Source organism: Betta splendens, chromosome 9 (assembly GCF_900634795.4).
Source record: "Betta splendens chromosome 9, fBetSpl5.4, whole genome shotgun sequence".
Lineage (NCBI taxonomy): Eukaryota > Metazoa > Chordata > Actinopteri > Anabantiformes > Osphronemidae > Betta > Betta splendens.
In genome coordinates, this window is record NC_040889.2 from 5,839,084 (window position 1) to 5,862,038 (window position 22,955).

At 43.5% G+C, this 22,955-nt stretch overlaps 5 protein-coding genes and 1 long non-coding RNA gene across 6 annotated transcripts; 4 read left to right on the forward strand and 2 right to left on the reverse strand.

Annotated features, from left to right (window-relative positions):
- Positions 1–822: 822 nt before the first annotated feature.
- On the reverse strand, positions 823–2,792 carry LOC114863137 (histone H3). Its single transcript, XM_029163985.3, has one exon. The coding sequence runs from the start codon at positions 2,784–2,786 to the stop codon at positions 2,376–2,378; it is 411 nt and encodes a 136-aa protein (XP_029019818.1). The 5' UTR covers positions 2,787–2,792; the 3' UTR covers positions 823–2,375.
- A 319-nt stretch (positions 2,793–3,111) lies between these two features.
- LOC114863120 (histone H2A-like) lies at positions 3,112–3,636 on the forward strand. The gene has a single exon (XM_029163965.3). It carries the CDS (start codon positions 3,141–3,143, stop codon positions 3,528–3,530), a length of 390 nt encoding a protein of 129 aa, XP_029019798.1. The 5' UTR covers positions 3,112–3,140; the 3' UTR covers positions 3,531–3,636.
- A 3,421-nt stretch (positions 3,637–7,057) lies between these two features.
- LOC114863108 (histone H1-like) lies at positions 7,058–8,119 on the forward strand. Its single transcript, XM_029163953.3, has one exon. The coding sequence runs from the start codon at positions 7,131–7,133 to the stop codon at positions 7,713–7,715; it is 585 nt and encodes a 194-aa protein (XP_029019786.1). The 5' UTR covers positions 7,058–7,130; the 3' UTR covers positions 7,716–8,119.
- Positions 8,120–8,725: 606 nt separating this feature from the next.
- Positions 8,726–9,165, forward strand: LOC114863133 (histone H4). The gene has a single exon (XM_029163980.3). It carries the CDS (start codon positions 8,763–8,765, stop codon positions 9,072–9,074), a length of 312 nt encoding a protein of 103 aa, XP_029019813.1. The 5' UTR covers positions 8,726–8,762; the 3' UTR covers positions 9,075–9,165.
- Positions 9,166–9,949: 784 nt separating this feature from the next.
- LOC114863125 (histone H2B 1/2) lies at positions 9,950–10,389 on the forward strand. Its single transcript, XM_029163971.3, has one exon. The coding sequence runs from the start codon at positions 9,965–9,967 to the stop codon at positions 10,337–10,339; it is 375 nt and encodes a 124-aa protein (XP_029019804.1). The 5' UTR covers positions 9,950–9,964; the 3' UTR covers positions 10,340–10,389.
- Positions 10,390–19,988: 9,599 nt separating this feature from the next.
- On the reverse strand, positions 19,989–22,777 carry LOC121202434 (uncharacterized). The gene is made up of 3 exons (XR_005898026.2): positions 21,756–22,777; positions 21,214–21,310; positions 19,989–20,889 (listed from the first exon to the last, which is right to left on the reverse strand). It is a non-coding gene; the product is annotated as an uncharacterized LOC121202434 (long non-coding RNA).
- Positions 22,778–22,955: the final 178 nt, after the last annotated feature.

Sequence of the window (22,955 nt, forward strand, 5' to 3'; positions counted from 1 at the left end):
AGTGGGTGAGAGTCCTGGTCCATGATGGATGTGAGTTTAGCCAGGACCCTTCTCTCACCCACCTCCTGCACTGTGTCCAGAGTGCAGCCCAGGACAGAGCTGGACTTCTGGATGACCCTGTCCATCCTGTTACTCACTGTGATGCTGCTCCTCCAGCAGACCACACGTACAGGATGGCTGATGCCACCACAGAGTCATAGAAGGTCTTCAGGAGTGGCCCCCTCACTCCAAAAGACCGCAGTCTCCTCAGCAGGTAGAGTCTGTCTGACGCCTCCTGTACAGTGCATCTGTGTGAGTCCAGTCCAGTTTATTGTTCAGATGTACACCCAGGTATTTGAAAGAGTCCACTCTCTCAATGTCTCTTTTCCTGGATGTGCATCGGTGGGATGACAGCAGACTGCTGTCTGCGGAAACCCACCACAATCCTTTGTTTTTCCTGCATTGATCAGGAGGTGGTTCCGCTCGCACCAGTCCACAAAGTTCTGAGTGAGTCCTCTGTACTCTGCATCGTCATCATGTGTGATCAGTCCGACGATCGCAGAGTCATCAGAGAACTTTTGCAGAACACAGCTGTCCGTGTTGTGTCTGAAGTCTGACGTATAGAAGGTGAGGAGGAAGGGGCCAGTACAGTCCCCTGTGGGGCCCCCACACTGCAGGTCAGAGTGTCAGACACACAGTCCCTGACTCTCACAAACTGAGGCCTGTTTGTGAGATAGTCCATAATCCACTCTGTCAGATGGAGGTCCACACCAGCCTCCTCCAGTTTGTGTTATCTCATCTTATCTACTTCTTAAGATAATTTAAACAGACACAACTTTAAAATTCAATTCAATAATTGTAAATTTATTACATATAATAAATAAAATAACCAAACTAAAACAGAGAAGCCGTGTCCAAACCCATCCGGTTTGCTCTTTCTGCAGAGAGAACTGAGAGGTTGAAAACGTCAGAGCTGTTTAGACACAAAGACGTGTCTCCAGGAAACCTCTGCATACGCTCTGACAACCCACAGAAACATCCATAAATTGGAAAAACAAAGATTTATAACACTTTATGGTTTTATGGCAGATGGTGTGAAAACCCAGGAGTTCATCAGACAAATCTACACCACCCATGATCTTATTGTGGTCCGGAATGAAGTCTGGAGCAGGGATGCATTTATTCGTCCAAACACCAGCCTTCACTTTCCTCCCGATTGTCTGCTACATGGAGCCTCATGGACTGTGGAACACATCGTCCTCTGTTAAAATCCTTCCAGTTCAAAAACAGCAATTCATTCATTGGTAACTCTCTTCCCACCATCCGCTCATTAATTGGAATATTTTTGAAGGCTGGAAAGTAGCCTTGCAGGCATTTATCATCTCAGTGTAGAGTGGCTTTATTTTGAAAAGCCTGTCGTGCCCACCACAATTCCTTTTTTTCTCACTTTCTTTATCCTCATCAGGGTCACTTAGATGAACAAACCGCATGATGGCTTCAAAGCGGCTGTGTGACATCTTCTTACTTAAGAAAAAGACAAGGTAAATGGAAACTGCTGCCTCCAGTAATCTGACCTGTGATGTAAAGGCACAAGGCTAGTGAAAACAGCAATAGACATAAACATGTAGAAGTCCTTGGTTGTGAGAGTTTGCCATTTTTACACCATGCCAGTGTTTATGCTTTTGCTGCATTTGCATTTGTGTTCTATTTTTAAAATTACTGAAGCTGAGAAAAATTGTTGAAATAAACTGAGGGGAGACCAAGATTTGGTGGTATTAAATGTGGGACCATACTTTCACTACTAAACACATACTATAAAACCTACGTAAACATAATACAACTATTTCTGTTGTTGGAAGCAGTTCTTCTACTCGTGAAGTACCTGAAGAACCACTACTACTACATAGTTTATAAAATAAGAGCACGCTTAAAAAAAGTCAGTAGCATTAACAGTTATTGTTAATGGGGCCACACACAAAACTCATGGTGAACATGTGAATAATCTGACTCTTGGAAAAACATGGTTTAAATTGTCAAAGACTGTGTATTAAATGGGAAACTTGTGGGATCACTAAATATTGGTATAACTAAATATAGTGATAGGGGCAGCAGGCAAAACCATCTACATCATGAGTATGTAACTCAAATACTAGTTGTTTAAATTAGTCTTTAATACAAACTATTTAACAGAAACTATTACAAAAAACAACGATTTTGCTATATTGAGAGGTTAAGAGATAAATCCATCAAATTATGGTTTATTGTAAAGGAAAGGCAGCAGACAGCAGAGGTTTCATAGAAATAAATTATGCGCTTGTTTGTAATGACACAGGATCGTCTTTAGTGGATGTAGCGGCTCTTAAAAGAGCCTTTGTGTTTGTTATGGAGCGGACAGCTCAAGCCCTCTCCCCGCGGATGCGCCGGGCCAGCTGGATGTCTTTGGGCATGATGGTGACCCTCTTGGCGTGGATGGCGCACAGGTTGGTGTCCTCGAACAGACCGACCAGATAAGCCTCGCTGGCCTCCTGCAGAGCCATGACGGCAGAGCTCTGGAAGCGCAGGTCGGTCTTGAAGTCCTGGGCGATCTCCCTGACCAGGCGCTGGAAGGGCAGTTTACGGATCAGCAACTCGGTGGACTTCTGGTAGCGACGAATCTCTCTGAGAGCCACGGTACCGGGCCTGTAGCGGTGAGGCTTCTTAACGCCGCCGGTGGCCGGGGCGCTCTTACGCGCAGCCTTGGTGGCCAGCTGCTTCCTAGGAGCTTTCCCTCCGGTGGATTTACGAGCGGTTTGTTTAGTTCTAGCCATTTTATTCCTAAGCTCCTCTTTAGAACTGCAGAATAATGAGGGATAAAGTGAAGAACTGGTGCTCTTAAAGTGTGAGGTCGGACGCGAACGAGTGACGTTGCTGCTCCTGATTGGCAGACGGCCCCTCCGGGAATTCGGCTCCGCCTGAAGGAGCGCCTCCCGCCTGAACCTCCTTCGCTGATTGGAGGAAAGTATTTAAAAAAGTCCGCCAAGACTCAGAGCGGCCACCCTCTGCGGAGCCTTTTCACCGGTTGGCGAGGCAGGACGCGTCCCGCTCTGTCGGACATATAAAGGAGGGTTCCGGCTGCTGGAGGCATTCATTCGTACACAAGTTTGAAACAAACGCCCAATATAATGTCCGGAAGAGGAAAAACCGGAGGCAAAGCCAGAGCTAAGGCTAAAACCCGCTCCTCCAGAGCTGGACTCCAGTTCCCCGTGGGTCGTGTCCACAGGTTGCTGCGGAAAGGAAACTATGCGGAGCGCGTCGGTGCCGGAGCTCCCGTCTACTTGGCGGCTGTTCTAGAGTATCTGACCGCTGAGATCCTGGAGTTGGCTGGAAACGCTGCCCGCGACAACAAGAAGACCAGGATCATCCCCCGCCACCTGCAGCTGGCTGTCCGCAACGACGAGGAGCTCAACAAGCTGCTGGGCGGAGTCACCATCGCCCAGGGCGGCGTCCTGCCCAACATCCAGGCGGTGCTGCTGCCCAAGAAGACGGAGAAACCCGCCGGCAAAGCAAAGTAGACCTGGATCAGCTGTGATCCACAAAACGGCTCTTTTAAGAGCCACGCACACAACCTAAAGAACAAAGCCTTCATTTACGTACAGCGTATTTGTAGATGACACAGTCACTACTATGGGGTGCGAAATGTAAAAGTAGAACCTATAACTAGTTTTCTCACATTTAACTAAATGACACAACATATTTTCTCACATTTAGTTAAATGCGCAAAAGTCTAAATGTAAATGGTAAATATAAATGTAAATGTTAAATCTAAATGTTAAATGTAAAAGTTAAATGTTGGCCGAGTGTAAAACTGAATATTCATGAATGGGCAAGTAGACTCCATCCCTACCCTCAAACAGCGCTGGTCTCAGATCAGAGACGCGAACTCAAACACGTCAAACAGTACGCATAGCTCCGCCCACATCTGACCCTGCACGAAAATACTGGAGAGAAGCTTGAAGTCGAAGCCATCATGGCCGCCAGCTCTAGTAGCACCTATAAACTAGTTATAGGTGGTCCTTTTACATTTGGCACCCCATACACTACTTTATTACTTAAAGATGTGAGTGAAACTTTGTAACGTTTACTTTGCTTATCGTCCAATGCTTTAGGGACGCATGAGTCAGTAAGAACATGAAGCTAAGCTCATCACACGTCACCGACTCACTGCTCAAACTCACATAGTTGTTAATGTCAGTGATTTTACACTCAGTATGTGAAAGCTTACAGTCAATACATGAGCATGTACGTCTACACCCAAAGACAGACAGCCTCAAAATAACTGATTGGCAGTAGTTCTCAAACTACTGTGATGATAATGTTGTTACTAACAGGTGAAGTGCTAAACTTTACACAGAATAATATGACATGGTTCCAGTTCATGTTTGCATGTGCCTTGCCAGAGTGAGGCAAACACAAAGCACCAGGAAGTAAAGTTATAACAGCATAACGACGTTTAAATATCGTGAACTTATTCAACATAAACAAAACCATGTGAATCAGAAGTTGTAAAAATATTGCAGGATAAGAAACCTTCTGAAAGGATAAGAGCTGGTTGATTAGCACAGGGAGGCTCCCTGTCAGGGCCGTGGTATCTTGGAGCTGCTACGTGAAAACAAAGCAGTGTCCCATGATCTACTGCGACGAGGATGACACCCAGCAACATCTCCTAATTGACTGCTATCGAGCGCAGGAGGTCCGGTTTAGGCTGAAAGGCCTGGGTCCAGACTTTAAAATAAGTTATAACTCTGTTCTGTGTGGGATACTGGAAGAGACATGGACTCCACAAAAAGCTGAACCATTCCAGGGGATCATCTCCATGGTTACAACTCGACTTTGGTAAACAAGATACATTATGGTTTAAAACAGACAGTTATTGACAAATGACACTTCAAAATCTAAGAAGACATAGAACTGTGGACAAACGCAAATCTCTCCATGGCATTTACTGGACATGTGAATATGCTCTTTTTTTCTTGTTTTAGTCAAATTCTTAGGTCTGCAAAGTAATTTAAATATTGTTGGAATCCTCACTGTTAAGCGCATCATAATTATATTCTAATGGTTGGTATTTTTATTATGACGATGATTACTGGGATTGAAGGTGATACTAGTGCTATTCAAAATCCATGGTAATAATATCTTGTCTTTTAATTGAAAATGATAGCTATTATGATGTTGATGAGTATTTGATATTGTACTGATAATGTGCATTTTTATTTATTGAATTGTTTACTGTTGTTTGGAAATTTTGTGTATTATTTCGTTATTTCAATAAAGTTGTATAAAGCAAACCCAAAAGGACAAACAGACACAAAGTGTGCTACACACATAACCAGAAGACAAATACACACACATGGGGGAGCCCCAGCACTAAGCAGGCTGCTACACAAGTAGTGATACTGTAGCGGTCCAGGAGTAGACCCACCTACCCAGGATTATGGGTGTAACTGGGATCAGGGTTACCAGTGTTTGTGTGTTTTGTTTTGTGTGTCAGTACCCTGTGGCCTGTGTGGAGGATATGTGTGAGTGATCTTATGGTGCTGAGGTGCATTTAAGTGTCAGTCGGTGGAGATGTTTGAAAGTTGAGTCATGTTAACTGAATTCCTGTTGTGTTCAAACAAGGCCTTTGTCATTCAGATGGAGACACACTGCTGAAACTTATGGTGTGTGAGTGTGGGAATTGAATTTAGTTATAACTATTAGTCATAGTATCATACCAATAATAAATAAATATAGTCAGATCATTTGCATTGTCAGTGCAAGGATTTATTCATGTCCATTGTTGTATATTTTAGTTTGTTTTAATACTATTATACATCTTCTTTACAGAGTTTAACTGTTAACTGTGCATCCATGTCTATTCCAGTGTCTTATTATCAAGCTGCAAGTCATTTCTAAATTCAGGACTTTCAGCATGTTCCAGACTTCCTGGACCCTGTGACAGTCAATTAGCAGACGCTGCTGAGACTCATCTTCATCACAATGCATCATGGGACACTGACTAGTTGATACATTGTGGCTCCATGAAATCACAGTCCTGACTGGAAGTTCCTCTCACTCATCAGCCAACGGTTTCTCCTGTTCTGAGCTGTTTATTCTAAACTATCCTCAGTTTTTACACCTTTGTACAGTGTTTGTATTGAATGATATCACCAAATCTAAAGTTTGTTATTGTGTTATAAATGTGTTGATCCGTGTTGATATTTGTTCACATGTGTTACAAATACACCTATAAACGTGACGCACTTCAGCAGCTGAGGCTGATTGGACCTTTAACCTGGGAATATAACCCCATTGACCAAGGCCTGCTCAACCTGGATCTGAGGCCAGACATTAACTCAACTATGGAGGACGTCAAACTCATACCACACATGTGTTAACAAATACATTTAATAAGGAGCACAAATAATAAAGACAAAACATTAACTAATAATCACTGCATGACAGGACAAAGCAGCTAACACGAAAGGCTAAAAGCTGAATAAACAAACAGAAATTACACAAACCCAAAGACAACAAAAAGATAAATCTTACATAAGGACTGCACACACAGGTGACAACAATACAACATCACAAACAGGCACAGACAAACCTTCGTCAAACTCATCGTCCTCATAAGTTTCGTGTGTTTGCTGCCACAACAAAAGCTTCCGTTTATTTCAACACGACCTTCGACTGATGCTGGTTCGACTTTCACTCTCTGAACGAACATGTGGAGCAGCAGTAAAAGGGTTCTGGTGGTGGTTCGATCCAGTTTCAGTGAATTTATGACAGAAACGATCAGAGTAGCGCTGTTCCGGACGCGAAGTAGCTGAGTTCAGAAGGCTCCACAGACGGAACGCAGCCACCGACCGAGCTCCACACGATCTGGACATGAAGACACACGTGTCCGCTGTCGGCTCCCTTCACTGTCCGCATTCAGCGCTTCTCTCTTGGTGACTTTTAGCGGTTTAATCGGTGCAGAGAAAACACAAGTGTGCCGATGTCACAGCGCCCAGAGGAGCTCGAGCCGACTCAGTCTCCACGGTTTTCATGTTGTGTTTATGGGCCGCCTCCTGATCGGGATTCTTTACACTCTGACTCTAGTATCGTGAGGAGGAAGCTACTTTGACAAAATGGCAGAAGAAGCTCCAGCTCCAGCACCGGCCAAAGCCGCAAAAAAGAAGGCCACCAAGCCCAAGAAGAGCGGCCCCAGCGTGGGCGAGCTGATCGTTAAAGCCGTATCCGAGTCCAAGGAGCGGACCGGCGTGTCCATTGTCGCCCTGAAGAAGGCTCTGGCTGCCGGAGGCTACGACGTAGAGAAGAACAATTCTCGGGTCAAGATCGCTATCAAGAACCTGGTCAGTAAAGAAATCCTGATCCAGACCAAGGGAACCGGCGCGTCCGGCTCCTTCAAGATCAACAAGAAGACCGACACCAAGCCCAAGAAGACAGCGGCCAAGAAGCCCGCAGCCAAGAAACCCGCAGCCGCTAAGAAGCCCAAAGCAGCGGCAGCAAAGAAGCCGGCGGCCGCTAAGAAGTCCCCGAAGAAGGCGAAGAAGCCCGCAGCGGCCAAGAGCCCGAAGAAGACGGCAAAGAGCCCCAAGAAGGCAGCAAAAAGCCCCAAGAAGGTGGTGAAGAAGGCCGCTGCTGCCAAGAAGGCTCCGGCCAAGAAGGCAGCGAAGCCCAAAGCCAAGAAGACCGCGGCCAAGAAGAAGTGAGCGGCTCGGTCCACAACGGTTCTGACACAAAGGCTCTTTTCAGAGCCAACACTTCAACTGGAGAGCAAATCCTGTTCAACAGCGGGAAGACGCAGTAAAGCAGAAGGTGTTGTGACTTTTACTGCATTAAGTTTCACAACATACAAGCACATCCATCATCACATCATCCAAAAATGGAAAATCACAATAATAACAATAAAAACAAAGGAAGCAGCAACACCGTCATAATTACTGGCCTACTACACACTTTAACTATAGAGAGGGGATTTATTTCTGTCTTCTCCCTATCTCTCTGTATTCGCTCTTATTGTCTTATTGTTTGTTTTAGTACCGTGTTACTTCTTTTCTAAAGTTTCACTATGAAGTAGCGATGATCCACTGAAAGAGTTCCAGATGTTCTGATGTGATGTGATGACGTGATGTTGAGGATCCACAGTAAATTTCTTATATCCCCATTTCCTACAAAGTACATCTGAGTCATTTTAGAGCATTTGGCATCGCGTTAAACACTTAATGATTTCGAAAAATGTCAAACACTGAAATACATTTTGCGTCCTGTTGCATTCAAAGAGATACAAATTAATATAAAACTAAATAACAATTGTATCTTTTAGTAGTGTTCATGCTCTGGAAAAAAACACACTTTAAGACAACTTCAGTGGTTAATGTAACATTTAACAATCAAAAAATAATGAGTTAGTTATGATGAGTTATTGGCATGTACATTTTTCTATACTATGAGCCCACATGAAGCTTAAAGTGGCTTTTCAGAAAGGACACAATTAATGACAGGAGGTGTTTATCACAGTATTATTGTGTATTTTATTGTGAGTTTTATTTTATTGAGTGTTTTGATCAAATAATCAAATATTATTTCAAAATGAAAGACCATCGGGTGACGCACATTGACGTTGACGTAAACTTTAACAGACTGTATCGAATGAAACGCCTCCCGCCCCTGTCTCCACTCACGTCCTCACACCGTGAATATAAACCAGTCTCTCTTCCAGCGTCCTCATTCTAACAGCTCGTAGTCAGTGATCAACCATGAGTGGGCGCGGCAAAGGAGGAAAAGGACTCGGTAAGGGAGGCGCCAAGCGCCACCGTAAAGTTCTCCGTGATAACATCCAGGGCATCACCAAGCCCGCGATCCGCCGTCTGGCTCGCCGAGGTGGAGTCAAGCGTATCTCGGGTCTGATCTACGAGGAGACTCGCGGCGTGCTCAAGGTTTTCCTGGAGAACGTGATCCGTGACGCCGTGACCTACACCGAACACGCCAAGAGGAAGACGGTGACCGCCATGGACGTGGTCTACGCCCTGAAGAGGCAGGGACGCACTCTGTACGGCTTCGGAAGCTAAACTCGAAACAACCACCACAACCAAAGGCTCTTTTAAGAGCCACACACTCCGCTATGAGCTACTTCCTGGTTTGAACTACAGTGTAAGAAATGTTATACTTCAGCTTGAGACAAGGGTACTTGGGTGCAGCGGTGCTCATGGTGTTTAATGTTTAGGTTTAATTCCTAACTGATTTGAGTCAAATTGACCAGTCTCAAGCTTAAAGCATTTTCTGTACGAAATGTCTGTTTGATTTAAGTTACAGAAGTGAGGCTCGAGATTGCAACAGACAAACTGGAAGAAGCCACAGATTCCTACATTGGCATTAGCATTGGCCTTACATGATATATCAGCATACAAACATTTGTCATCTGGACGGAGACCCTTTATGTAAGAAGCATGTTTCATGAGGAGCTGTGATGCCACATTTACAAAGAAGGCAGCACAAACCAAGTAGGTCAGATAACTTTGAGGTAAAAGACCAAAGGAAGAGGTGCCAGGTCTGATATTGTTTTGTATGTAGGTCTTTTTGCGTTTATAAATCCATGATTCAAGTGGAGCTGCAGGTTTTCTACAAATAAAGATGCTTCTAGAGGCTGTGCAATATGTTTCATTCAGTTATTTGATGTATGTAGATAAATTAAACGGAATCATACTAATATTTATTTTACTCTAACAGTTGTGGTCAAACGTATAATCAATATACAAGGTAAAGACAATGATGCTAAATTCTTCTATGAAAGGAAGTCAGCTGCCCAGTCTGTTGCTTCCACGGAAACTGCACTCGCCCACAGATGAGCTCAACCAATCACGGCATGGGGACCACACAGCCGAGTTTGCATACAGTCTGTATAAGAAGGGCCGCTCAAGTGTTACGCATCACATTGATTTGTTATCTAACTGCGACAACCATGCCTGAACCCGCCAAGGCTGCGCCCAAGAAGGGCTCCAAGAAGGCCGTGACCAAGACCGCCGCTAAAGGCGGCAAGAAGAAGAGGAAGACCCGCAAGGAGAGCTACGCCATCTACGTGTACAAGGTGCTGAAGCAGGTCCACCCCGACACCGGCATCTCCTCCAAGGCCATGAGCATCATGAACTCGTTCGTCAGCGACATCTTCGAGCGCATCGCCGGCGAAGCCTCCCGCCTGGCGCACTACAACAAGCGCTCCACCATCACCTCCAGGGAGATCCAGACCGCCGTCAGGCTGCTGCTGCCCGGGGAGCTGGCCAAGCACGCGGTGTCCGAGGGCACCAAGGCGGTGACCAAGTACACCAGCTCCAAGTAGACGCTGCTACGAGCACCAGAAAACACAACGGCTCTTTTAAGAGCCACACACTGAACTGAAGAACAATATACCTGTTGCTCAGGTTTTTTTTTACGTGTTTGGGGATTGTTGTCATGGTTACATTTTATTAGTAATTGTGAGCTGAGGCATATAACCACTTCAGCCAAATACGGTTCAATCTCTAGAAAGCTTCATGTGCACAGGAAGCCACCTAGTGGCGAAGTGTGTAATCACAGGCAGCTGTATCTGAACCACATCATGCGTGATGCATTGAATTGAACTGTGCCTGTCATGTCTGTTATGTTAAGGACTATGAATCACAAAGTGTTTAACCAAATACATATTATTATACATAAATCACAAGTCCATGAACATATTTTAATGTATTGTTCAAAATATCACAATATGGCAGGTTAAGCTGTTTGCCTGATTATGACCACGTCATTTTCAGAAAGAGGACAGTGAAAGTGCTTGTGGGCAAAGGTTATGCTTGTGTAACTTGGCCAATTATTTACAGGACAGAGGAAAGTTATTCATTTTTGTTCAGAAACAAAAAATTCCCACACGGGAAATCCTCCTTTTCATCGCTGGCTCCATTCTATCACCACTCCTCCTGTCCTCACTCCACTCAACTGACTCTAAACTGTATCAACGCTAATTAACATCTTGAATGGAGTTTGAGGAGTTTATTTCGCTTTCAAAACTGGCGGCACAACCCGAACCGCTTCCTGAATCAGTCACGTGGAGGCTTCACGCGTCATAATTTTCAGCTCCTCCTCTAAATAAAACAGGCGCTTAAGCGCGCAACGCAGAAACGTGCATGTAGCACAAATACATGGGTGAGTATTTGATTTAAGAAAGAGTCAATGCAGTTCGTTTATATCTGTTCCTGAAGAAAGTTAATAACTGCATGTTCATGGAGTTGCCAAAAAATCCACACATTCATTACAGAATCACTGACTAAACCCCGTCAGCAGCTGAATATGTTGGAAATAGTGAATCATGTAAATTAAAGAAAGAAGAACAAGTCTGACAAACAACAAAAGATCAACATCAATTCCTGTGTCACTGAACCAGAAACAGTTAATGAACCGTCATCATCATTAAAATACACAATTGTAGCTTCCAACCAATTTTTTAAAGTTCACATGATGTAACTGATGCCTTAGTGAATGTGTGTCTGCTCTGCCTTTGTGTTCATGGCTGTTGGCTTCAACCTAACATGTAGTTACTTTTTAAATACAACTTTATACAAAATAGCACATTAAATACATAACATTCCACTTCTGCAATATACAACTAATATATAAACACTTCACATGTGCACTCATATATATACATTCTAACATCCATATACACTCAATATCTCAATAATACAATATTACATTCTTAAAAGAAGGCAAGGCAATATTAATTGAGATTAAGAATTACAGTAACATAATATCTTTACCATTAAATAACATCTTAATAATAATTAAACAATAAAATTATATTGCATGTAGTGGTGGCAATACTACAGTAAGAATAGTGAAATTAAAATCAGACAAAGAACAAACATTAAGATTAAATATTTACAAATCCAACAAGTGCCATGGAAGCTTACGTTTGTTATTGTTCTTTGTCTCCTTAATTCTTGGAGTGTTTGTTTTATAACTGTGTCACTATCAATTACGGTTTGATTTATAAACATTTTGCACCTTGTTTTCCAGAGTCGAACAGTGACCATGGAGATGATCCACTGGAAGAGTTCAGATTGTTTAGGAGTCCATCTTTCTTCCAGTATCCTGTACAAAACAGGATTATATTCTTTAAAATAAAGAATATAATTCGCTCTTTATTTATTTTAAAACCCAAAATCAGGCCTTTCAGCCTGTGCCAAACCTCCTGCGCTCTGTACCAGTCAATTAGAAAATGCTGCTGAGTCTCTGTGGTGGAAATTTTGGAATAAAGGCAGATGAGAGAGTTGTCCTTTAGTGCGATTTATTGAAATAATAAAGAAAATGACAAATAATGGGGAAAGCAAATCAAAAACATGGATGCTGATCGTGCACATCAACAAACCAAAAACCAGCTGGGGAGATCAGTGCACACACCACGAAGGTGTGATGCAAAGATCCTCAAGTTGTCTCTGCCTTTTAACCCCTTTCTCTGGTTCTGGTGGAATGTCTCTCTGCAGCAATAGAATTGTTTGTGCCACCTTATCTCACTGTGAGTGAGAATGTTTGCTTTCTCACTTCTGCATCGTCATGTCTTAAAAAGGAAGGAACACCGAGTTTCCAAGACAAGATGCATTCGCTTTACCAGCCTTGGGTCTGGTGGGGAGTCAGATAGAATGGAGCCAGAGTCCGGGTGTACAAGACAAACATATATCATAAATTATTAGTCAGTCAAATGGAACATCAGATGTTTAGACTTGATGTACGACAGGGCACAAGAGATTAGTTGTTTGTGTAAGAATGTTCAGTTCAGTATTGCACCTAACCAGCACATGACGAGTGTGTTGGATAAGAAATAGCACAAAGGCACAATTTTCAGTCTCATCCGTCCAGTGAATCATGGGGCAGTGTGGTCTTTACATAACAGCTCCATGAGACCACAGCTCTGACTGGGAGTCTTCCCACATTTATCAGCCAGCGAGTGTCTCTGTTTTTCTGTGAGAGATCCTTGTCCTGAACATTCCTGATGACGTCTGCGTTCCCTCAAGTAGGTAAATGTTTATGCTATTTTTTCACCATATTTATGTTTTATTATCGTGTTATAGATTTCCTTGCTGGTACTTCGAATCCCTGAAAAGTTCGGATGTCTACGTGAAGCAATAAAATCTCCATAGAGCAGTTTGTAAAAGGGGCCGCTGTGAGCTCTGCCCATCCCTTTGTGCCACATGGATGAGTCTCCGAGCCAGGAGGAGTTATTGGAGATGGCAACAGAAACATTTTAACAAAGGTTATAAATAACTTTACTTTCAAGTCCATGGCACATAGTCTTCCATATTTGGTTCTTTTAAACAACAGTTCTCTCTTACTGACTTCCCTTTCCCTCTGTGCGTTGTCGACGTACCTGTTAGTGATGTTCCTGTGGTTGTTGATCTCATGGATTAACGGCCTGATGGCTAACACGTAGAGCGCAGCCCTGCGTCACTCCTCTCTGCACCTCAAAGCTGTCTGTTAGGGCTTCATTAACATTCACTCTGATGTGGGATTCTCTATTTAAGCATTGAATCATCTTTATGAAGACTTCAGAGAAGCTATACGCCTCCATTGTGGCCCATAGATAGTCTCTACATATATAATCAAAAGCTTTTGTATATTGCTCGTGTATATTGTTACCGGTACAAATCTTATACCCATTACTGTGCATTAACCCTGCAATGACCTCATACTCACTCCAACTGTACTGTACTGCTTTGTACTGTGCCAACACAAACTGTTCTGTAGCTGTACTCTGGCTCATCTGTACTGTGTTGTGAGAAGTAATTTCCCCACTGCGGGACTATTAAAGGTTTTCTTATCTTATCTTATCTTCTTATCTTTTCTTTGATCCAAGCCTAAGATGTAAAAGGTCTTTCTTCTTTTGGTTTATGGATTGTTTCTCTTAATATGCTCAAATTGTCCCACATCATCCTGCCTTTAATTGCATGTTTGTTCTTTCTCTCTAATTTTGTCTAAAACATTGTTCAGTCTAATCATCATGATTTTGGATAGTATTTTATAGTCTGTGTTCATGATGGTCAAGTGTCTTTAATTATCCACGTCACACTCTTTACCTTTTTTAAATATCAGACACAGATCCCATCATAAAAACCCGCACCCCCCTCTCCGCCGCCCTGTCTAACTTCACCTAGTATGGTAACTGCCTCACAAGGGAAATAAATAAAACTCTGGACCTTCTATATGCCAACGTCAAAAAGGCATATACTTCCACCCATCTCCCCTATTTAGGACGCTCTGACCATAACCTGGTTCATCTCTCTCCTGCTTACACTCCAGTGGTTTAACAACACAAACCACAGGTCAAAAAGATCGGGTGAAGATGTGGACTGAGGTCTCTGTAGTCCACATAGGGAGAACATTCACAGCATCACACACTGCATAACAGACACTATACATTTTTGTGTGGAAAACACTTTTCCAACTAAAATACAATACACAGTGTTTACAATAACAAGCCCTGGGTTAGCCGAAAGCCCTACTAAATGAGAAGAAGAGGGCCTTTCTCTAGGGGAACAAGGAGGAACTGTGCAGGAGTGCAGAAGGAGTTAAAATATAAAATCAGGAGTTGCAAGGACAGCTATAGAAAGAAGTTGGAGCAGTGTCTGGAGCAGAACAACATCCATGAAACCCATCCCAGGCCACGGTGAGGCCCGGAAATGGTCGCTAGGCCACGGGTCACTAGGCCTGGGCAAATTAGTTAATCAGTTCTTCAATAGATTTGAAGATTTTGCTCTGTCCAGCCCCCAGTCTCCATCTACACAGCCCCCTCTTCACACCTGCAGCTGTTCACACCTCAGCACCACACAGTCCACTTCTCCGAACACAACCATGGGACTTCAAGGAGTGTGCAGACCAGCCCATTGAGGTGGTTCTCTCCATATTCAATCTGAGCCTGAGCCTGGAGAGAGTACCAGTACTCTGGGGGACTTCCTGTCTGGTTCCGGTTCCAAATGTACCCTGTCCTAAGGAGCCAAACCACTTCAGACCTATCGCCTTAACCTCCCACCTGATGAAGGCCATTAAGAGGATTGGACACTGCTCTCCCCTTTTCTGTTCACGCTGTACACATCGCTGTACAACTCCCACTACTGTCACAAACAGGAGTTCTCACATGACAGTGCCATTGTTGGATGTGTGTTGGGGCGAGCAAGAGTAAAGGGGGGACATCTCTGACTTTTTGGGCTGGTGTGAGAACCCCTCCACCACATCAGTGATCATCCAGGGCTCAGACATTGTGACTGTGGACTCATTTAAATACATGAGTGTTCGCCTCCACAATAAACAGGACTGGTCAAACAAAACGGACGCTCTGTATAAGAAGGGCCAGAGTCACCTCCACCTGCTGAGGAGACTAAGGTCCTTTGGTGTGTGCAGACAGCTGCTAAGGACTTTCTATGACACTGTGGTGGCCTCAGTAGTCCTGTATGGAGTTGTGTGCTGGGGGGGGGGGGGGGAGCACAGGCAGAGACAGGAAGAGACTCAACAAGCTGGTTCAGAAAACAGGCTCTGTCCTAGACTGCACACTGGAGTCCATGGAGGAGGTGGTGGACAGAAGGATGCTGTAAACTAACATCCATCATGGAGAACCCTCCACCCCCTGCACCACTGTAGAGGCTCTGAGCAGCTCCTTCGGCACCAGACTGTTACACCCACAGTGCAGGAAGCAGCGCTACCGCAGGCACTACAGTGACACACATAATGTACCAACACAGTGTATTTTTAAATTGTTGTTGCTGTTGTTCTATTGTTGTTTTATACTCAGTTATATTCCCTGGTTAAATTATCATTTGCTGTGCAATATGAAAATTTTACTTGATTTTACTTGTTTTACTTGTTTTACTTGATTATGTTTTGATTTGTTTTTTTTATTTTGTTGTATAGGTAATACTGCTGCTGTCCGTTCTTTTTACTGTTCGTTCATACTGTACTTTTCAACTGTCTCCTTGCTGCTGCAGATAAAAGAATTTCCCCATTGTGGGTTGAATAAAGTTTTATCTTGTCTTATCTTAATCCAGCCCTCTAGCTGTTGGAGGTGCTATTGTCCATGTTCTGTTTGGTGTCTGTTCATGTTGGTCTTCTTTGTTTTCTCCTCTCTTTCCCTGACGAGGTCATTGCTATTCTGTTGATCACCTTTACCTGTGTGCTGTGTTTAGGGTCATGTCATGCTTTAGGGTTTTGGTTAATGTCTTGGTGTTAGTTCCTGTTCCTGCATTAGCAGTATTTTGGGTTGATGTACGTTTTGTTCCTAACCTTTTGTCCTGATTTTTAGTTAACTAAGCTCCCGCCGCTCCAGTCCCCGTCACCTCTACCGGGTCGACGGGGATTGGAGCGGCGTCCTCACTGGAGCCGGCAATGCTGCCCTCGGACTCCTCACTGGAGCCGGCAGTGCTGTCTCTCCCCAGACCGACAGGAAAAGGGGCCTGTAGCCTGGAGCACAGGGGCTGACGCCGCTTGTGACTCCTCACTTGAGCCAACAGGGATCGGGACGGCGTCCTCTCCGGAGCTGGCAGGGCTACTTGCAGCTGCCGAGCTCGACTGAGTAGACGTCGGGCCTGACTGGTCTGGGTCCTGAGAGTGACGAGGCTGAGCTGGAACCGGAGCGTGACGAGGCTGAGCCGACTGCAGTACTGGGGCAGGCTGCGGTGTTGTATTCTCCAGTGCCTCCCTAAGGACAGGAATCCTCCGAAGAAGTGCCACCACCTCTTCACGGGCATCCGTCTGGGTCTGGGGGTCGGTTGCTGAGGTACCGGTGTCAAGGAGCTCCTTTAGGCGAAACATGATCGGGGGCGAGAAATAAAGTTGAAGCCACTCTATAGTGCTGCTGGACAGGATTGCGAGAGTGGGGTAGTTGGGCTGCGGTTCTGGGACTGGGTCGGGCTGCGGTACTGGAGCAGACAGTGGTTCTGTGGCGGGAGCAGACGGTGGTTCCGTGGCGGGAGCAGACTGTGGTTCCGTGGCGGGAGCAGACGGTGGTTCCGTGGCGGGAGCAGACGGTGGTTCCGTGGCAGGAGCAGACGGTGGTTCCGTGGCAGGAGCAACCGATGAATCGCGGGCGGACGCCGCACACCGCGTGCGTTTCAGATTTGCGCGCCGCGCACGTCTCAGATCTGCCCGCAGCGCCTGGAGCCTGGCGAGCAGCGCCCCTACTCCCGGGTAGTGAAGCCACCAGTGTTCCTCCTCGAGGATCTCCACCGCGATCTTCACCACGCGGAGCCGTGCCTTTACGCTGGAAGCCTCCGCGTATTCCTTCGCGAGATCCTCCGGTAATCCGGGGGCAGGTAAAAGGCATTGCGCGAAAAAAAAAGCGCTCCCTAAAAAAAGAAAACCAGGAGAAGAAAAACAAAACCCAAAAAACGCTCGTCTGCTTACGGCTGTCTGGGTCCGAGGTTGGCCAGATTGTTCTGTCAGGAAACACACAGTGGAGGACCCAAACGCACAGCGCAGACACGACGTAAGAGATCGGAGGATTTATTTAAGCTTTTGGTCGGACAGGCAGAGGTCAGTACACGTTGTGGCAGCAAACAGGCTCCGACAGGGAGTAGGCAAAGGCGAGGTCAAAATACAGGTGGTGGTCAGACTTACGGCACAAGGTTGTGGGAGGCTGGGCTAGAGGCAAGATCGGTAGCAGAACGAGCTCAAAAACAACAACAGGAATCCAAGAATGCTGGTCAAGACATGCAAACGTGAACTGACGATCTGGCGGAGGTCTGAGGTGAGTACTGGTGGTTAAATACTTGAGCTGATTGTCTATTGCCGACAGGTGATGTGAAAATCAACCGGAAGTAAAGTTAGCACCTGACATTGAAGACCAACAAAGCCCGGAAGTAATACTAAAATAAAACAGGAAATGACCATTGTGCAAATGTCCACGCTGCAGTTGTGACAATAACAATGACAGTTCATTTCAGATGTTTGGTATTGTACAACGTGTGGAAGGAAAATTTACTGTGTCCTGATCTGCATAAGTCGCATTAAGAAAAAAGAACAAAAATTAGAGTTAGGAGTTAGAATGCCACAATAAAATTTGTTCTCTGCATTTAAGACATCCCCTGGGGGAGGGGTGGGCATCCATGGAAGGCGCCTGAGGAGCTAGTGCAAAGTGCCTTACTCAAGGACACACTTGGTGCTCTGATGGGCTTCAACCTGGGACCTTATGCTTACCTAGGCCAATGCTCTACCAACTGAGCTACAAAGCCACCAAGGTGAACTGTCCTGTATGAACCACTGAGTAATGGATGTACAGTGTCTGAACCACGTTACAGTGTGATGACTAAAACGTCTGCTTCATATTGTCAGGAATGTGGTGTGGACTAGGCTAGAGTTCAGAGAGTTTAATAAGGTTCATGGTCAGGCAAGCAAAGGTCGATACATAGATGAAGGCAGTAGTACAGACAAGGGTCAGGCAAAAATGCTGCTCACTTTCCAGGCTAAGGTCAAAACACATTAGGCAGAGTCCAGTGGTGATGGAGCGTGCATCAAAAAAAACAACACAGCGTTTCAGAAACACTGTGCCAATGCTTGATTCATTTGGCAAAAATCATGTGATTAGTGACGTCCATCCACTTCCATTTGTGCTTCAAATCTTTGAGGAGGAGAAGCGTTAGCAGGATTTGTGGTGTGTTTAGGTGGCGATTTTATTTCAATGGAAGTGACATATGAGACACATGGAGCCTGCGAGGAAGTTTTATGGGAACACTTGAACTGAATTGATTGCAGTTTCAGCCCTCGTACTATTGAACAAATTCTATTTCTATATAAAAAACAAATTAAATAACTTTATGTCCTATACCTATATCTATATATCTCTATATATCTATATCTATATCTATATCTATATCTATATCTATCTATATCTATATATCTATATCTATAGATATATGTACACATTATTTTTTAATATCAAGAAGGCACTTTTTAATATCAAGAAGACACAAGCACCACAAAATCACATAAAAAGATGTTTACACAAGGAAAGTTCATTTTCACATAAGTGTATTTTGCTCAAAGCGTCACAATGCTATCAAATGTAAATGTCAAATGGTATTAATAAGAAGCCTTCAACTTGAGTTTGAAACCATAATGGAGCGGGTTCATTGCATTAACTTCAAGCTTCAATATATGTTTTTGGCCACCAGATGTCACTAAATGATGATGTCACTGCAATGAAAAGTTTCGAGTAATGAACCCTTTTTCGACACAAGCTTTAGGGCTTCAAAAAAGTGTCCACGACCAGACTCGAGGGAGCAGGCAAGGCAGGGTCAAAAACAAGAACTAGAACACAGGCTTACTAGATCATGCCGCTGGAGAGTTAACAGGGGTAGATGGACAAACAATCTGGCAATGGCCTATGGTAGAGATGGTGGGAAATAGCTGAGAGATCACATGACTGAAACATAAAGCTACACAGAACTAGACCAACAGGAACTAAAACGGAAGTTGGCAAAATAAGACAAGAAATGGTGACAAACATGGCTGAGAGTCTGATTCCTGACACATATAAACGTCCCATTAACCATCTAAGAAGCTGTTGGTTTGTTTTACTCACCTTGAGACACAATATAAGACATAATAGTATGAGATATGATTGAGATATGATATAATGAGATTGTGTCAACTGGTCAAAATGGTTTAATGTGGAGAAAAAAGGAATAAATGTTGAAGTTATTAACACTGAGTCAGTGTCTATCAGCAGAGCTGAACATCAGTGATCGTGGTGAATTCCAGAGTACATGAAGACAAAGCTCAAAGAATAGTGGGTTTATTGAACAAGTCATGTTTTACAGAATAAAGCAAAAAAGGATAAAGTTGATGAGACAATTCTAAATACAAAGAATGATGCTGCAACACAAGCCATTTTACAACATTTTATTGATTTTGAGATGTTTTAATGCTAATCTTAGATAAATGTAAAAAGATTCATAAAACCCTTAAGGTCCTGGGTTCTATTCCCAGAGGCGGACAGGGTGCCTTTTCTATGTGGAGTTCTCCTAGTGTTCGCGTGGGTTCTGTCCGGTTTCAGCACCTCCTGAACCAGATGTTGTGTCCTCCCCATCATTTGTCTCTCTCATGTCTACTGTTTCTGACCCTTTGTTGTTCTCTCCATCTCTCTGTGTTGAAGTTGATTCAGTTGCTGTTGTTGTTACAGTATAGTGAAGTGTCTTTGGTTGTAGTTGGTGTCAATGGTGCAGTTCTCTTGGGGTAAACAGTATTTTTGGTTGATTCAGTTGATTGTTTGTTTCCATCAGCTTCATTCTTAGCTGCTGGTTTGATACCTACAGATGTTTTTTTGTTTTTCCTTGTGATCATTTCCCCCCATTTCCTCCTTCATTAATCTTCAGGTTTTGTCTGTTCTCATCCTTCAGTTTTGATGTTTCATCAGTCATAGGACCTGTTTCCTTCTCTCCATGTCTGGTTTCTTTCTCCTCTGGATGATCTTCATGTGTTTCTTCTTTCTTTCCACAGTGAGATTCTGTTATCCACTTCCTGAACTGTGTGTGTCTCTGTTGTTGACACTGTATTTGTTCTCATCAGCTGAAGCTTTACTGGACCAGACGTTGTGTTCGTCTCGTCTTCATGTTCTGTATCAGGACAAAGTCTCTCTCTCCTCTTCACTGTCTTCTCTCCTGATGTGACGTTGTCTTGTTGTACGCTTTCATCAGCTTCATTTATTCCTCTTGTCTCCATTGGGATCATATGATGTTCGGATGTCGACCTTCATTTGTATAATTTTCATTTCTGCTTCTTTTCATTTTCTAATAAACTTGCTTCTTCTGGACTAGAACATATTTTGTCTTCTTTTCTTTTTCCTTGTGATTCTTCATCATTGTTTTTTCTTCTTACCTGAATGCAAAAGCATTAATTATACTAAATCATATATTACTGTATGTTATAAATAATTTTAATTTAACCATGAACACAAATTCAGTATGGGGATGTTTGTGTATAGAAACAATGTCATTTTGTAAAATCTTTGTTTTAAATAATTCTGCTAAACCATTTTTTTCCCAAATGAAAATGTCAACTAACAATAAATTATTAAAACCTGTTTGTTTCTACCTTTAATGCAGCTGATCAGTTTCACCATGAGATAATATTTAATCCATTGAGAATAAAAACAATCTACAATTATCTCAAAGTGGTTCAGATGACGAGTGAGTGACTTACTGGACTTGTGTCTCCACCTCCATCCAACAACCACAAGTACAAGAACAACAACAATGATGGTTGGAGCAGGTGAATGTACTTTAAGGGAAGAAATCATCTTAAATGACAAAACACAGAATGTGATGTTAAATTGAATCAAACTTCACCTATCAATAAATAACAACTAACTAATTTACACATTTGTCTTTATATACAGGAGCGAACTAGTGATTATGCAGAAAAAAGTACATGAACTATCCTAGTAATGTTCATAATACTTTTATGTGAAAAGTCAAGAGCATCTTAGCTAGTTTGAAGACAAAGAGTCATTACTGATTCATTACATGCTTAAGTCAGTGTTAGGAGCAAAAAGACAAAAGCACAGTGAAGTTTTCCTGCGTTGACTGAAGCAGGTTGAGATCTGAACATTGTGTCCATCTGAAAGAGCTGAAATGAAAATTACAACCACCGGCCCAGCAAAAACTATTAAGAGTTTGATAAGCTGTCAAACATTTTTAATTATGAATGTTACAGTCAAAATAAAGTTCAAGATCATTTCTCACCTGTTGCCACACAATCAGAGTCGATAGATAAATATGAGCTTGTGTCTGATCAGCTGTAACTTGGCCTTTCCTGGTTTGACTCAACAGCAGGGTTCACTTCATTCATTAACTCTCAGAGCTGCAGCCTTTCATTCTTTCCTGCTATTATTATGTGATGTCTCAACTTTGAGTCTGTTGTCAGACACCTCCTCAATCATAAAACACTGCAGCAGCCTTTACACCTGGATCCAGATCACAGTTTATTACTGTAAAAAAACATTACCAAACAGAGAAGGAAGATATGACTTTATTCATCCCACAATGGAAAAATGTTTGTGTTTTCAGCAGCAATTGACAGGACAAAAAGGAAAAGCAAACAACAAACAGTATTAAATGTGCATAGGCAACAGTAATACATGCATTAATATTTAAACATTAGACAATAATACGCTGTGCAAGAGTGAGGCAAAAACGAAAATATTCACACAATTCACAAAATCAAAAACAATGACTGATGAAATGGTGAAGGCACTGCACAAACACAACAGAGACAAGGTGTGGTTACACAATGTGTTAGATGTTGTATATCACTGCAGTGATATGTTGTACATTCTGACGGCTGTGGGGAGGAATGACATCCAATGATGTGGATGTAACAGTCTTGCTGAAGGAGCTGCTCAGAGCCTCTACAGTGTGGTGCAGGGGGTGGAGGGGTTAACTTTCTGCTGATTACCTTGATCAGCTTGTCATTGACTGAACACACCTGGTCAATAGGAGAGATGGAAAACCAGCAGGGCAGTGGCCCTCAATGGCATCATTTTGAGACCTGTTTTAGTGTCAAGAAGTGAAATGTTTGACTTGTGTATGGTCTAAACTTATTTTATAATTTATTTATACTTTATATGTATAAAAAACCTGAACTGGACTTGACAGCGCCTCAGTGTCCGACTCCCCTGGGCTGAGAATGAATGCACATGTTAAACAGAAGCACCAGACAGAAGACGGACAACTACAACTAGCCAGGCTTGGTTTGACACAATGCAACAGTCAGCTTCAAACACAGGCTCAGAGCCGTTTACAACACATTAGGTTCTGTCTTTGTCTTGATCGGTTCTGGCTGCTCCCCGGCTGCCAGTCCTCTGTCTGACATCAGGTGCTGGACTGAGTGGGAGCTGCATTAACCAGGGCACAGGCAGTGCAAACGGGGCCTTCAGGGGACGT